Genomic DNA, 16,539 nt, shown 5'->3' with positions numbered 1-16,539 from the left:
GAATCTACAGAGTCAAGAAGGGACTCAGAGCTAAGCTTTGAGGTATGTATGATATAGAATGATGTGCCAATAAAGGAAACTGAGGGAGGAGAACCAGCTGCTGCACTCTTCCATTTCACTTTATCACTTACAATTTCAGGGCATAGCATTTAATAATACTAGCAAACTGCCTGACAGACTTCCAGAAGCAGGCTCATGTACCACCCCTGGCATGTGCCCAGGGCTGGGGCCTCACTGGTCGCTGCTCATTCTTATTGCCTGTAAGGAGGAAAGAATAAATTCATGCACCCTACCAAGAAAAAAAAAAGCCACCCACTTACTCATAACTGCTCAGGTTTTCTTCTTCTTCAGATGAGCTTGATCCTGGGACCCCCCTAGGGAAGAGATGAGGAGAGATCATAGAAAAAAAAAGTCAGATAGAAGCAATTCCCAAGCTGATTCACTTGATTCTCCATTTTCTTTTTGCACCTAGGAGTCCATTTTCCCTTTTTATCCTGAGGAAATTGTAAGCAATGGAATGAGTAAGCGAATGATTCTTCCTCTCTGTTGAAATCCATTGCAGTGAATGACCAGCAACATAGCAAGGACTTGGCTGCAATCCAGTTTTGGGGGCTACTTCCAAATAGGGGGACAAAGGAAGCATATACACAGGCACTTGTGTGTTTGGGGTAAAACCTCTGGATATGAGAAGAGCCATTCTTGCAGATGATTTTTAAATCAGATTGGAGCCATTTTCCCTCATATTGTAGAAAACTTTCAAAATGTCAATAATTGTCAGGAAATCATTGAGTTAGCCCTAGAAGAGTCCTTATAGACTGTAGATTCCAGTCTCTTCTTACAGAGTATGTAAGTCACTTGCCCAGGATCATACAGTCACATAGTAAGTTTCTGAGGGAAAATTTGAACTCAGGGCTTTCTAACATTCTATGCATGCATATTGTGGAGTTACTGCAGTGGGTAGCTTAATAGGAATTTTGTATTATCTTTAATTTGAAGAATGGAAGGTCTTCCCTTTGCAATCACCCAGGTTCCCAGTTTCAGAGCCATCTCACTCAGAACTCCTGACTCTATCTCTATCTTACCTCCTACCCTACATCCCCTCAATTGCTAAATCTTATGCATTCTACCTTCATAATTTCTCTCAATTGTTCTCCTTTTCTTTATACATATAGCTATGAGCTTTCACCCTCTTGAAAGATTATGACAATACTCTCCTAATAGTCTTCCTCTCTCAAGTTTCTCTCTCTCCAATCCATCCTCTACACGATGGCCAAAGGAATTCTCTTAAAGCACAAATATGGGCGTCATTCCCCTGCTCTATAAACATCTGTGTCTTCCTATTAGGCAGCTGAGTGATGTGTGATGTAGTGAATAGAGTGCTGGGAGTGAAATCAGAAAGACTTGCCTTCCCAAGTTCAACTCTAGCCTCACACACTTACTAGCTGTGTAGCCCTAGGCGATCCTAGACTTATCCCTGTTTGCCTCAGTTTCCACATCTGTAAAATGATCTGAAGAAGAAAATGGCAGACCACTCCAATATTTTTGCCAAGAAAATCCCAAATGCGGTCATAAAGAGCTGGAAATGACTGAGGAACAGTCTTTCTATTTCCTCTGAGATCAATTCAAACTCCTTTGATTGGCATTTAAACCCTTTCACAATCTAGGTCCAACCTACCTTTCCAGACTTTATTTTTCCAGAGTATTATACATTATTTTCCTTTATGCATTTTGTAGTCTATCCAAACTGGCCTACTTGTTGGCTTTCACCCACAAAATCTCGTCTCTAGTCTCTGCATCTATGCACAGATTGCCCCCATGCTTAGAATCTACTTATTCCTCGCCTCTGTTTCTTAGAATCCCTCCCTTCGAAATTCTGCTCAAACACCTTCTCCTACATGTCCTACTCCTCCCCACCCATTAGCTGCTAATGTCTCGTCTTCCTAAATAATTATCTTATATTTGTTTTGTGTGTGTGTGTGTGTGTGTGTGTGTGTGTGTGTGTGTGTGCATGTTGTTTCCCTCTCTAGATGTATGCATCCTGAAGGCAGGAATGTCTCAATTTTGCCTTTGTATCTCCAGTGCCTGGCATAGAGAATATGCTAAATAAATACTTGTTATTTATTAAATACTTTTCAATACGATAAACAGTGACTGATGGTTTAATAAGATATCAAAGTAAAGTAACAATAGCTAGCCTTTATATAGCACTTTAAGGTTTGCAAAGCACTTTACAAATATTGTTTATCTGACCCTCACAATAAACCTGGGAGGTAAAAGCTTATTATTTCCCCCATCGCTTATAGATGAAGAAACTAAGGCAGAAAAAGGCTAAGCAACAAACTCAGGGTCACACAGCTAGTAAATTTCATTTTTAAATATAATTTTTATTTTATTTTTAAAAAATATTTTTTCATGGTTACATGATTCATGTTGTCTCCCTCCCCTCTTTCCTTCCCCTCCCAGAAATGACAAACAATTCTACTGGGTTATTATATATGTATTATCAGCTAGTTAATTTCTAAGGCTGGATTTGAACTCAGGTCTTCCTGATTCCAAGACCAGCTCTCTATCCAAGAACACCCCTAGCTGCCTTCTGCTAGAATACATTCTTTATTATTGTTTTCCGATACCTCTTAAGTCTACGTTCGATTCTGTGAAAAATGGAAGTAAATAGCATATCTGACTTACCATGAAATCATTGGAATTTGTACATGCTTTTTGAGTGGAATCCCAGACACAGCATTTTCACCTCTGCAATGAAATTGATATGTTCTAGAAATACATTTCTATGCAATACTCACTTACCACGTGAGATACACACGCACAAAAGCACCTCAGATTTTCTCCTGTTTCTTATTATATAATACCTTTCCCCACGCTTTTCATTCAGTTTGGACAAGGAAGCTAATGAGTCATTCTCATCTCTGGTTTTTTCCAAGATCCTGACAAATCGCAATTGTGCACAACCAGAACATTTTCTAAACAGAATTAAACCTTAACTGTATTGAACAAGTGACTCATTTCCTGTTAAATTTTCAACATCCAATTCCCCAGATTCTATCTCAGCACCTGCTTCTGTTTTTGTTTTCATTTTTAAAAATAGGAGACTTAGATTCATCTACCATCTTGACTGGCAACCTACTCTTGCCTAATTTCCCCATGGATATTTAGGGATTCTTTTCCTTCATTTTAATGCTTTTGAGTAGATTTTTAGTATTCTCCTGCTGTTGGAGTGGTGCATTAGGAATTTTATTGTGACATACATTCTTGCAATTATAGACAATATCTTTAAATACTCATTTTTAAGTTCCTTTGACCACATGGCCAGCAGGATGGGGGAAATTGTCTCATTTTCTTTGTGAACCAGATCTTTCAGGAGCAGCCTAACAGAAAGGCAATTTTCTCTGGCATTTGAGCCAGATTCCTTTTGCCCTTCAGAGGAAGCATCCTTTGTTGTTTTTTGATTCAATATTCCTTGAAATGCAGAACGTTTACCCACCATTTTTTCAAAGAATATATCAGGAAGGCCCAGATCTTTGGCCTCCTTTCCCTTCAGTTCCTGTGCCAACTCTTGTCAAAATCATGCCCACATCAAGAAACTTTTTGGAGAAGCCTGTATTTGAAGGGTTTTACGCCAAGTGCTCTACCCACTAAACTCTCCCTGTTCTCTGAACTTCTAAGGACGAGAAATGTCTTTTGAGTCAGAACTCTGGAACAGCATGGAAACTGTCGTGTCTTGGTGTCCTGCTAGAGGCAAGGTTACTTTCCAACCTCAAAATAAGCTAAAAAATCAAAGCTTTCTTTTTCTTTTTTTAAACCCTCACTTTCCATCTTAGAATCATGACTATGTTTTGGTTTCAAAACCTTCTGTCTTAGCATGGATTCTAAGTCAAAGGAGTGGCAAAGGCTGGGCGATCAAGGTTACATGAGGGTACATAGCTAAGAAGTATCTGAGGCCAGATTTGAGCCCAACATCTCCTGATATCCTATAGCTGCCCTGCATTCAAATAATTTCAAACCACCAGATATGGCTCGAGAATAGCCAAAGATCTGGAATTTTACCTTCAGCCTCAAGTCTTCTAAGGAAATTACATTCCCATGAATGGTTTTGGAGGTCAGGATTTGAGCGACCCAACTCTGATTCTGACTCTGCTTCTGAAAGAATGGGCCTATGATATTCATCAACTTCCTTTTGATTGAGTTCCTTACACTCTTACGGTTGATTATTAGTGTGGCATGGATTTTATTTTATGTAAAACAGTAGAAGGAAATCATCCTGTAGTAGTAGATAAGGAGCTAGTCTTTGAGTTAGGAAGATTTGGGTTCGATTCTTGGCTCTGACAAATACAGACGACATGACTGCAGGATTAGTCACCTAAGTTCTCAGTGTCCCCCAGGCTAATCTCTAAGGCTGTCTCTACACTGGTGGAGGGAATAAACTTATGGGGAGTTCCTTGTGCCGTTGAAATTGCAGGTACAGATAAACCTCCTCTGCGATGATGAGAAAAGACCATAAAAATGTAGTTAGAAGGTTGAGAAGAAAGAATAGGCTCATGGGTAACAGCAGAGAAATGATCTTTTCAAGAGAGAAATCGGTGAGAGATCAGGAAGAAGTTGAATACTAGCAGTCAGAGGAAATGCTGAGGTCTAGGTAGAGGGGGACACAGTTTCAGCGATACAGGTTATAGATATAGACTGGTCTAGGGAATAAGACATTTGGAAGAACGAGGATCATGTAGACTCTATTTGGATGGTAGCAGTCAAAGGCAATGATATATTGGCCATTAAACTGGACTTGGAGTCAGGATGACACATGCCCAAGTCCTGCCTCCAAAACGTCTTAGCTTTGTGACGGTGGACAAGTCACTACACTGTTCTGAGGCTCTTGTGAGGATCAAAATGAAATATATGTAAATCCTTTTGCAAATCTTAAGGTGGTATGTCAAAGATGGTTAATACTATTACGGTGAACTCCATTCCAGATATTCACACAGGCTCTTTGTGTCCAAACTGTGATAAAATTTTTGAACCTGTAATGGTCTGATCAGCCCCAGTCAGACTCCAACACAGCGATATCATTTTGGTCCTCTTCCAGTACAAAGGACAGCAACCAGCCAACCAACTAACCAATCATCAAAGGCAGCAGGTTGTCAAGCAGTTCAGATCAAAACCATCCCACTAGTTGATTGTGATGGAATAGCCCACAGAGAAGAGTGACCTACTGGTGTGGCCATTAGGCCAAACTTTATCCTCTTTTTATAGAAGCCCCTGATCTATAATGCTCAACCAAGAACCTACCTTTAAAGAAGAAAGAGTTTTTCTCCTCACGCCTTTATCTAGCCTATTAATAGGGGTCATATTCTTGGGTCAGTTTCTAATCATCTCTATATGTCATTGATTCTCATCTGGGAACCCCAAAACAAGGCTCAAGGAGCCAACTGGGGGCCTCTGGGGGTGCAAGTGCTTGAGAAAGGAGCCAAAGCATGTGTCTCCCCAGAAGTGTTCCAACTCAATGCAACCTTTTGTTACTTTTCTAAAATATAGATAGTAATAATACTTGTCTCAAAAGGTTGTTGTGAAGTTCTAAACAAATAATGTACATTGTAAAAATTAATCTTTATTTTGTATTTGATTTTATTCTGTAACTATATTCTGTATTCGATGTAACAAACCTAAAACCTCTCTCTGTCTCTGAATGAAGAAGCTCATGGGTGCCAACATTCAATCTCCTCTCTCCTGGTTTGATACCAAAGGCCAAAACTTTCTCGCAGTAAGTGTTAAAGAAAAACTGTTCTCAATACTTTCATAAAATATTATCTCAGCATTTCTTGCAAAGTGTGTGTGTAATCCTTGAAAAACCAGGCTCATTAAAAAAATTATCTTGGGGGCAGCTGGGTAGCTCAGTGGATTGAGAGCCAAGCCTAGAGATGGGAGATCCTAGGTTCAAATCTGACCTCAGCCACTTCCTAGCTGTGTGACCCTGGGCAAGTCACTTGACCCCCATTGCCTAGCCCTTACCACTCTTCTGCCTTGGAGCCAATACACAGTATTGACTCCAAGATGGAAGGTAAGGGTTTAATAAAAAAAAAAATTATCTTGTCTAATTCAGTAGTTTCCTGTAAGTCTACCTATCTGGGTCTTCATCAATAACCCCAGAATGCAGCAGGAACTCAAAATTTATGAAATCATTCATTAAAAATAGAGAGAGGAGATCTTCATCCCGCTCTGGGGTTATACCCACTTTCTTTAATGTAACCAATCATTATTCCACAACCCCCTTGCCAATTTCATAAGTACTGGTATGATTTCTGTTCTATTCTTTGTTCTTATAAAAATAATTTGCATCATAAAACAAATGTTTCCAACATTAAAAGGAAAGCAAAAAATTGGGGAAAATGCTTATAAACAACCTCTTGGATAGAGGTTTCATATCTAAAATATATATAGAGAGCTTTGTAAAATTTATAAGAATAAGAGCCCCACCCACCCACCCAAATTGATGAATAGGCAAAAGATACAAATAGACAATTTTTGGACAAAAGTCAAATGCCATCTATAGATATAGGAAAAAAGGCTCTAAATTATCACTGACTAGAGAAATGCAGACCAAAACAATTGTGAGATGTCATCTTACACCCATAAGATTGACTAAATTGACAAAAGGTCAAAATGACAAATGTTGGAAGGGATATGAAAAAATGGGGATACTAATACACTGTTGGTGGAGCTATGAATTGATCCTTTGGAGAGCAATTTGGAATTACACCCAAAGAGTTATAAAATTATGTGTACCTTTAGATCCAAGACACCTCAGTCCACATACCAAAAGCCTTAGCCAAATCCTGCAGAAGGAAGACTTCTCTATTCCTACCCTCTAGCTCTAGAATGGCCATATTTGAATACCTGACCTCAGAGGACAATGAGAAGAATGGAGGACCAGGACTTCCAGAAGTATCGAGAAGTTATGGATTCTGCCTCCACCACTGAAACAGGTGTCTTTCTGGAGAGTTCCAGTCAACCTGAACCCTGTGCTCTTTAGGAGGGTAGCATCTTCTGTGAGTCAGGTAGGGCCTGGGCTACAGTCTGCTGACCTCCCAGAAGAGGGACCAGGGAAGGAAGCTTGTTTATTCCACAGGGGCTCTCCAGTCAGTCCCAAAATGGAAGATTGATCTAGGGTTACCAGAAGGAGAAGCTAGTAAGGGACCATCAAATTCTGGACCTCAGATGCTACAACTACTAGACAGTAATGGGTGGTAGGAGAAGGATGAAAGCAAAAGCAAAGAATACAACCACAAGATTCCAGCTCCATGAGAGGAGGTTTCTGAAGGAGGAGGAAGATGACAAAGGAACTGGCTGTCTGGCAGGCGTGGGGGTGACATGAGGGGATGCCCCAGCAGTAGTCCTCATAGCTGCTTCCATGCAGAACCAAGATGCTGAAGTGGCCTGGTAGAGGGGGAAGTGGATGTTTCCTTGCTGAAGTTTTCAGTTGGGGGGGATTTTGCTCCATTTTCCTAGGATAAGAGTGCCCTTCTCCAGCCCTTGGTTGACTGCCTTTGTCCCTTCAGCGATAGAGTCTTAAAGTGTGGGAGGGATATGGGAGGGGCACTCCCAAGCACTTCTTGTTTTGGGATTTGTTATGAAATTAAAGCAACAAATAAAAACAAAATGATTCATTGCTGGGTCTGTTTCCCAAGGAGATCAGGGAAAAAGGAAAGAACTTTTATATTCTAAAATATTTATGACAGCTCTCTTTGTGGTGGCAAAGAATTGGAAATTGAGGGGATGCCCATCAATTGGAGAATGGCTAAACACATAGTAGTATATGATTGCAATGGACAAATGAATAGAACAAAGAGATCATACACAGCTACAGCTTTAATACTGGAAGAATAATTTATTAATGTTTCCTCCAGAGGATGAACTAAAAAATGGAAACATGAAAGATATAATTTATATACACATATATTTCTCCTGGATGATAACTTCTATGATGCAGGGAGAGAAGGACAGGGCTGAGACACTTGTAAATAAATCCTATTAATAAATAAATAAGTTGCATCTTTGATTTGGTTTTGGACCTAAATAAAGGCAAGCCTTTTATTATTGTATTGCATACTTCTATTAATAAATGCTATCTTGCGTTGAGAATTTTGCCTCAGTTTACCATTTATTAAATTTCACATGCCACATAAAGCACTATGTAAATCAAATTATTATTACTCCTATTGATCTAACATACCTTTCTGCATGGTGAATGTAGTTGCCCATCATGGCAGAAGCAGAGAGCCAGGTTTCTATATTTTTATTTTGTTTTCTTATTTACCACCAATACCACCAAGGATACTTCATTTGAAACTTACCGTGTATTTGCACCCATCTCAGAACTTTCATTTCTTCTCTTCTCTGAATCAAACTCTTCTGTAGTGGACTTTGGGGATGATTCATGAGGTGGAAGGGAAGCAACAGCTCGTGGGATCTTCAGCTTTGGTATTCAGAAGAAATGAATTTATTACAATAAATATTTGAGGCACATGCTCATAAGCCATTGATGACCATTCTTGAACTTGTTTACTCCCCATTCCCTCCCACCACCCCAAGTCCCTGAGACATCTTTGATTTTGATCCTTCGGGGATCTACAATATTTAGAATGCAGGCACCCTATGATGGTATGCTATTATGCAAAATTTTGCTAGGAAGAAGACCTATTCACCATAATAAAATAAAATAAAAAAGGAAACCAGCACTTTCCAAAGAAAGGGTTCTTAACCTGGAGCTCTGTGAATTTACTTTTAAAAATATTTATTTTGAAAACGGTCATGATTGTTTAGTCATGTCTGACTCTTTGTGACCCCATTTGAGACTTTCCTGGCAAAGAGTGATTTGACATTTCCTTCTCTAATTCATTTTACAAAGGAGGAAACTGAGGCAAACAAGCTTAAATGACTTATCCAGGGTCACATAACTTATATTGCCTCAGAACAGATTTGAACTCAGGTCTTCTTGATTCCAGTACCATTGTTCTATTATGGCGACCACAAAGGGACTGTTCTCTTGGGGAGTCTCTACCTCTTCTTCTGGGGAACTCAACAATCTTCATTGGGTCAATGCCATCTCTCAGTCAGTTCATTTATCCTGACAATGACAGAGGGGTGCAAGTAGGGCCTGTGGGAGGCTTATGGGGGCTTCCTGGAGGAGAGTCTCCACACCATTTAGTGTGGGGAGAGGAGAGGGGAGAAGGTCAGGGAACTAGTCTGGAACCAGAACAATTCGTCATGGTGCATTTTTTGTAGAGAAGGTTTTACTCAGTCAATAGTGTTTTCCATTGTTTGGCAGCTAGAAGGGGAGTGGCCAGAGACCTGAGCTGAGAGTTAGGAAGCCCTCAGTTTAAATTTGGCCCCAAGCAGCTTCTATGTGTGTGCCTCAGATCAAGCCATTTAATTGATTCTCTGTTTCCTCAACTGCAAAATGGGGATTATTGTGTCACCAATTTTGGAAGATGAAGGTGAGGAAGAAGTGCTATAATATTACAAAGGAAACCCCCTGCAAAGCACCTGGCCAAGAGCAGGTTATAAAGGGTTTTTGCCTTCCCTCCCTTTCTCAGCAAGCTCTGCTGGAGGCTTAGAGCAAGAGAAGGGAAGACTAAGGACAACCATGCTCTGCTGGGGTGTATAGTTGGAAAATCCTGAACCCCAAGACTATGTTCCCCAGAATTCTTTTTCATTACCCAGCACAGGACACAGGGAAAGGGATGCTGGGTAATGAAAAAGAATTCTGGGGAATGTAGTCCTGGGGTTCAAGATTTTCCAATTATACAGGGGATACCTAGGAGGTATGACATAGAGAAAAATATCCCAAAGAGTAGATCCACTCTAGAAAGGAAGAGGGAGGATGGAAAACCTCCCTAATAGTTTTCCCAGATAGATTTGGGAGACATAATTTTGGGCCAGGGAGAGGTGAGGAATCAGCTCTCAGGTTACTTCCACGTGTGTAAAAACTACAATTCCCAGAGCCCCACTGTACTCACATTATATGCTGACATAGGGAGGATATAAATTTGGTATAGTCCCGCCTCTTGCTCTCTTCTTCTGGTGATCAGGTCTGGTGGAGGCGGCATGAGGGGAGAGCCAGGAGACTTTTGCTCACATGGTCTTAATTTTGTTAGATAATTAGGCTTTTATACTTCTATTTCCTTTTCATTCCTTCTACTTCAAGTAAATATTAATAAACTTTATAAAATATAATTCTTGGAGTGCTGGGATATCAATTTAAATCTTACCCTATCCAATGTGCCACCTAGCTGTCCAAATATTAGGGTTTATCTAGAATATGAATGATAAATGTATTTCAACATAATTGATTACGTTTGTCATCCTATGTGTTTTATTTTATGCATTTAAGAACTGGGGAGGGGCAGCCAGGAGGCACAATGGATAGAGCATCAGGACTGGAATGAGGAGGGTCTGCATTCAAATCTGTCCTCAGACACTTCCTAACTGTCTGATCTTGGGTAAGTCATTTATCCCTCCTTGCCTAGCCCTTGCCTCTCTTCTTAGAATTGGTACTAAGACAGAAGGTAGGAGTTTAAAAAACAAAAAACTTGGAGGAGGGACATTTGTTTATGTTGCTAAAGCCTTGCCCAGAGCATGGAACATAACCGGAACTTAATAAATGCTTGTTGACTTGACTCCTTCTGGGAGAGGGTCCATAGGCTCCACCAACCTGCTAGAAAGGTCCCTGACCCCCCCACAAAATTAAGAGCCTCTTTCTCCCAAGAAATAGGGGAGTAAAAAGTTTCACTGAAGCGATGGGGAATCAACATGAAAAGGTCAGAGACCTGATTTTTATTTCCTGGTTTTACTCAAACGCCTTTCTCTTTCGAATGCACTTGGGGAGAAAATGGGTTCCAAAATCTTCTTTCTAAACGACTCCCAGTGCATTCACCCAGGAGAGAACTAAAATGGGCTTATCCAGCATTCAAACTGTCTGGCTGCTGATTTGCATGGCTGAAAATCTTCAGCACAAACCCCAAATAATCCCTTAGGAGACAAAGGCTGCTGCACTGTGAAATAATGCTCTGGTTTTGCATTTGTAGCAAGAGCAGCTTTTCTTCTTTATCAGAGCGTACCAAAAGGGCACTCCCCCCCCCCCCCATTTGGCTTAGCTCCCAACATGCTTCTGAGCCTGCAGGTGTGGGGGAGGGGGGGTAGAAATACGTGTCCAGGGGAGCCCACGGCATGCAGAGGACAGCTCGGGCCGGGCTCCCTCGGCTCAGAGCCCATCTCTCTTCCTGCTCACTTCACAGATCCTGTGGGCTCAGGCGAGTGGTGGGCATCGCAAGTTTGCTGAGGAGTACGTAGGGAGGTAAGAAACATGCAAGGAATTTGGTCCATGAAGGGTACCACAGGGCATCCTCTTACTGTGTTCATTGATCAAAATGCTAAGGTAGCCTCTGTCTTGTTTTGCCTTAGAAGAGATACCAAGTGTCAGCTCCAAGTCAGAGGAAGAGTGAGGGCTACCCAACAGGGGTTAAGTGACTTGCCCAGGGTCACCCAGCTAGGAAGTATCTGAGGCTAGATTTGAACCCAGGACCTTCCATCTCCAGTCCTGGCTCTCTATCTATTGATCCTCCTAGCTACCCCTACCCTCTTTTTCTCTCTCTTTAAAAAAAAAAAAAAACTCTTACTTTCTGTCTCAGAATCAATACTGTGTACTGGTTCCAAGAGCAAAGAGTGATAAGGGCTAGACAGGGAGGCTTAACTGACTTGCCCAGGGTCACCCAGCTAGGAAGTAATTAAGCCCAGACTTGAACCCAGGATCTCCCATCTCCAGACCTGACTCTATCCACTGAATCACCTAGGTGTTCTTACTCTCTCTCTCTCTCTCTCTCTCTCTCTCTCTCTCTCTCTCTCTCTCTCTCTCTCTCTCTCTCTCTGTCTCTCTCCCCCTCCCTCCCTCTCTCTCTCTCTCTCTGTCTCTCTGTCTCTCTCTCTCTCTGTCTCTCTGTCTCTCTCTGTCTCTCTGTCTCTGTCTCTGTCTCTGTCTCTGTCTCTCTGTCTCTGTCTCTCTCTCTCTCTCTCTCTCTCTCTCTCTCTCTCTCTCTCTCTCTTCTCTCTCTCTCTGTTACTTCCTATCTCAGAATTGATACTGTGATTGGTTCCAAGGCAGAAGAGAGATAAGGGCTAGGCAATGGGGGTTCAGTGACTTGCCCAGGGTCACAGAGCTAGGAAGTGTCTGAGGCCAGATTTGAACTCAGGATCATCTCTAGACCCAGCGCTCTATCCACTCCCAAGTTTTTAAATGCATAAAATAAAATTCATAAGATTGCAAAGGGATTCAATTATCCTGAAAGGCAGTCATCAGTCATATCCTAGATACGCCCAGATGGCTTCCTCAGCTTATTAGAAACGACTATTACTAACTTTAGTAAGATTCAATTTCTAGTAGGATCTACTCTGCCAATGAATTTGTCGGGTCTCCGTGTTGGTACAAGAGCTGAGATTCCGTGTCCTGCCTAAGAGGCAATGTGGTACAATGTAATGGAAAGAAGGGTGAACTAAGACCTGAGTTCCAATCCCTCCTCACGCTTATTAGCTGTGTAAGGATGGGCAAGGCACACTTAGTCTCTCTATCCTTACCTATAGCATTTACTCTACAGGATTGTAATGAGGATTAAATGAGAAAATGAAAGTAGGTTGTTTTGTAGATAAATCTGCAAGCCTTCGGGAAGCTAGGAGCTACAGCAGAGAGAGTCCTGGGCTGAGAGTCAGAAAAACTCCTTTTCCTGAGTTCAAATCTGGCCTTAGACACTTAGTAGCTAGATGATTCTGAGGGAGTCATTTAACCTTGTTTGCCTCTGTTTCCCTGTCTGTAAACGAGCCAGAGAAGGACATGGCAAAGTACTCCAGGATCTTTGCCAGGAAAACCCCAAATGGGGCCACTAAGAGTCTGACGTGACTGAACAAAAACAACATCGAATTTCATGAGTGACAGCCATCATTCTTCTAAGGAGTCGTTTTCAGTCTTTCTCTCTTTACTAACTCCTTCCTCTCTGTCTAATAAATATTCTGAGGCCTCCCCTATTTGAAAAAACAAAACAAAACAAAAAACTCAGCCCTAGCCTCTACCACCCCACATATTCTATCCTCTTTTTCACTGACAAAATAAGAATACTGTACTCTTGCTGCCTCCACTTCCTCACCAACCAGGTGTTACTCAACGCCTTGCAATCTGCCTTCTGTGCTCATGACTCTTCTGATCAAGGTCACAGTGAGCTCCAATTACCAAATCCAGGGTTTCGTTTCAGTGTTCACCCCCTCAGGCCACTCTGTGGCAATTGACATCTGACCACTTCCTGTTCCTCTCAGCCTTATGTCATTGCACATTCCTGGGTCTCCTCTATCTCTGTGTCTAGTTTTCTCCCTCAGGTCTCCCATCACCGAGCTAATTTTTTTAAACCCTTACCTTCTGTCTTAGAATCAATATTGATGATCAGTTCCAAGGGAGAAGAGCAGTAAGGCAACTGAGGTTAAGTGACTTGCCCAGGGTCACATAACTGAGGCCCGATTTGAACCTAGTTCTCCATCTCCACTTTTGGCTGTTTCCACTGAACCATCTAGCTGCTTCCACCCCTGTCTAAATTTTATTTAGTCTTTATGTGCTGGCAAACCCAAACCTACTCAATCATAAGGAACTTGAGGCCAGGCGCCATGTCATGATTCTCTTTGGAATTCCTTCAGTGTCTAGTAGTTATTAAAAAGCATCGATACCGGCAACAGAATTGATGGCGGGCTGGCTGATCTTTTGCCTTTCCATGGCATAGCAGAGTATCGATACAAGGGCTGAGATTCCACCCAAAGATCTTTCCTCTCCAGAGAGGCTTCAAGCAGATTCTCCTCTTTGTGACCCCACTGGGGATATTCTTGGCAATATAAACTGGAAGTGGCTTGCCATTGCCATTGCCATCTCATTTTCAGATAAGGAAAATGAGGCAAACAGGATTAAGTGACTGTTCCAGGGTCACACAGTAAGTGTCTGAAGTCATATTTGAACTTGGATCTTCCTGATTCCAAGCCCAGCACTCCATCCATTGCCCCGCTGAGCTGTTCCATGGTCAGACAAAGTAATAAAAACTGTGCAAGAGTGTGGGCAGCCCTGAATGACAAGTCTGAAAGTATTCAAATGAATGACTCTGGGCAAGTTCCACAAGACTGAAAGTCTCCAGCAGGAGGGAGCTGGGAGATCAAGCCTTCTAGTCGATCTGTTTCCTTGGCGAAGCTCAGAAAGTTGGACAATTTCCCCCAGATCCTACAGGTAGTGTTTTACATGTACGATGGTAGTAGACAGTAGGATTTGCCTTGTATCGTGGTACAGTGTACTACCTCTGCTGGCAGTCTTTCTGTTAGGTAGGTGTTATTATCCCCTTTTTACAACTGACTAAACTGGACCATTAAATGACTGACTCAGGATCACACAGCTAGTAATGAATGGGCAGAGTCCAGGCATTCGCTTATATCTTCCTTTGTCCAAGTTCAGTGCTCTGCCCTCTGCACCACCTAGCTGTCTCAGCACATCATAGGGCAAAGGGTACTATCCCTGGAGTCAGAAGACCTGGGTTCCCATCTGGCCTTTGACATTTTAATGTCTATTCCTCCTCAGTTTACCCAGCTGTAAAATAGCATTAGGGGTATAGTTGTTGACTGATGATTGAAGTTCTTTCCAGATCACCATTATCCCCAATTTGGGCAGCTAGATGGCAAAATGGATAGAGCACTGGAACTGGAGTCAGGAGGACCTGAGTTCCAATTCAACCTCAGAAGATACTTATTAGTTATGTGATCGTGGGCAAGTCATTTGCCCTGAGTTTCCTCATCTATTCAATGGGAATAATAATAGCACCTACCTCCAAAGAGTTGTTTTGAGGATTAAATGACATAATAATTGTAGCATCTGGCACATAACAATTGCTATATAGAGGTTAGTTATTATTTCTTTTTGGTGGGATTGAGTCAATTTAGTCCTTGGGAATGCAATCTTAAATTTTATTTGGTGCCTCTCATGACACCTCCCCCATATTATCACCATTTCTTCCTTCTCTTATGTGAAGGCATGTTATGGAATTGGAGGAGAGAATACCATAATTTCACTGAAGTGGCTTCCATTTTGAACTCTTTCAGAATACATAGTTGAGTCTGGTATCAAGTATTGCCAGTGGCTACTATTAACGTATTTTCCCAGGCTCCCTGATGCCCGGTTGGAAAGTGTCCTCTGTTCCCAGACTAAAATCTAAGAATCTTTGACATATATGTTTCTAAGATATATACTAGAATGTAGTACATATATCCATACTACATAGATGTGGTAGTATGTGCTTATTTGGTGCGTATGGTCTTATGAAGCCTGTAAGTGGTTTGTTTTAAAAAATGATGGTGACTTACCAATCTATGGGGAATGATGGGATGTAGTACTGGCTTCACAGGGATGCTTTCCACATGAAGATTGGCATCTACAAGGAAAAACGAGAAATGACCAAGGACTCTTAGACCAATAGATACCTCTACGCAAAAACAAACAAAAAAAAAGAACTTGTTTAACTCTTGAAACCTGGGGACATAAATATTAAAAGAATCCCTACAGCTATATACTAGAATGCCTAAAAAGGGCAGAAGTCATAACAAGGAGCAATCTCTGCCTATGTCATTTATTGTCCAATAGATTAGGTCAAAGATAGAAGTTTTGCACAACTAAAAAGATCATTTTCAAAGGAAAACAACCCTAAACTTTACTATTTTTGTTTATATCCAACTTCTGTGACATCCATGGAACTCAGAATGCTGCATAATGGCCCTAAGCATACACCCACTGTTGACCTGCATCTTCTGATAATAAACAAATGTTAGTCCTAAAGGTATACAGTCTTCTTTGAGGATGAGGAACAGATATATGGATTACTGAGAATTATTTGCATTTCTTACACTTGTTTGTGAGATATTCAAATTGGCACCACAAAAGAAGAGACCTTTTGGAATATCAACATGTTATTTTTGCATTACATAGTGCTGTTGCTAATTATTAAGCCTGCGTTTTGCCCACTCCCCAATTCATTTCTTTTTAATTTCCCCCCCACTTCCCAATTTAGAAGCATCAAAGTGTCTCGATAGGTAAAGAAAGCTGGGTCTGGAGTCAGGAAGAATCCATCAGACCTTTCTCTAGAGATGGAAAGCATTATGGGTCCATTGAAACTGTCTTGGATCATTTTATTGCTGAGAATAGCTAAGTCATTCACAATTGATCATTGTATAATATTACTGCTACTGTGACAATATTCTCTTCATTCTGTTCACTTCACTTCGCATCAGTTCGTGTAAGGCTTTCCAGGTTTTTCTGAAATTCTCCTGCCTGTCATTTCTTATAGCATGATAGTACTTCAGTGTGATCATATATCACAAACTGGTCAGCCATTCCCCAGCTGATGATGATGACACCCCCTTGATTTCCAGTTCTTTGCCACCACACACACACACACACACACACACACACAC

The 16,539-nt window shown here is 41.3% G+C and overlaps 1 protein-coding gene across 1 annotated transcript in view; it reads right to left on the bottom strand.

Moving 5' to 3' along the window:
* BMX (BMX non-receptor tyrosine kinase) overlaps positions 1–16,539 on the bottom strand; it is an 82,241-nt gene that overhangs the window by 34,078 nt on the left and 31,624 nt on the right. The window contains exons 6-9 of the mRNA XM_007500881.3: positions 15,436–15,503; positions 8,361–8,482; positions 2,689–2,751; positions 321–374 (exon numbers count right to left, since the gene is read on the bottom strand). Coding sequence (XP_007500943.2) covers positions 321–374; positions 2,689–2,751; positions 8,361–8,482; positions 15,436–15,503 — 307 coding nt within the window. The remainder of the gene's footprint in view (positions 1–320; positions 375–2,688; positions 2,752–8,360; positions 8,483–15,435; positions 15,504–16,539) is intronic.

This window comes from Monodelphis domestica, chromosome 8 (genome assembly GCF_027887165.1).
Source record: "Monodelphis domestica isolate mMonDom1 chromosome 8, mMonDom1.pri, whole genome shotgun sequence".
Lineage (NCBI taxonomy): Eukaryota > Metazoa > Chordata > Mammalia > Didelphimorphia > Didelphidae > Monodelphis > Monodelphis domestica.
The sequence above is the reverse complement of the archived record's forward strand: the minus strand, read 5'-3'. Positions and strand labels throughout refer to the sequence as shown.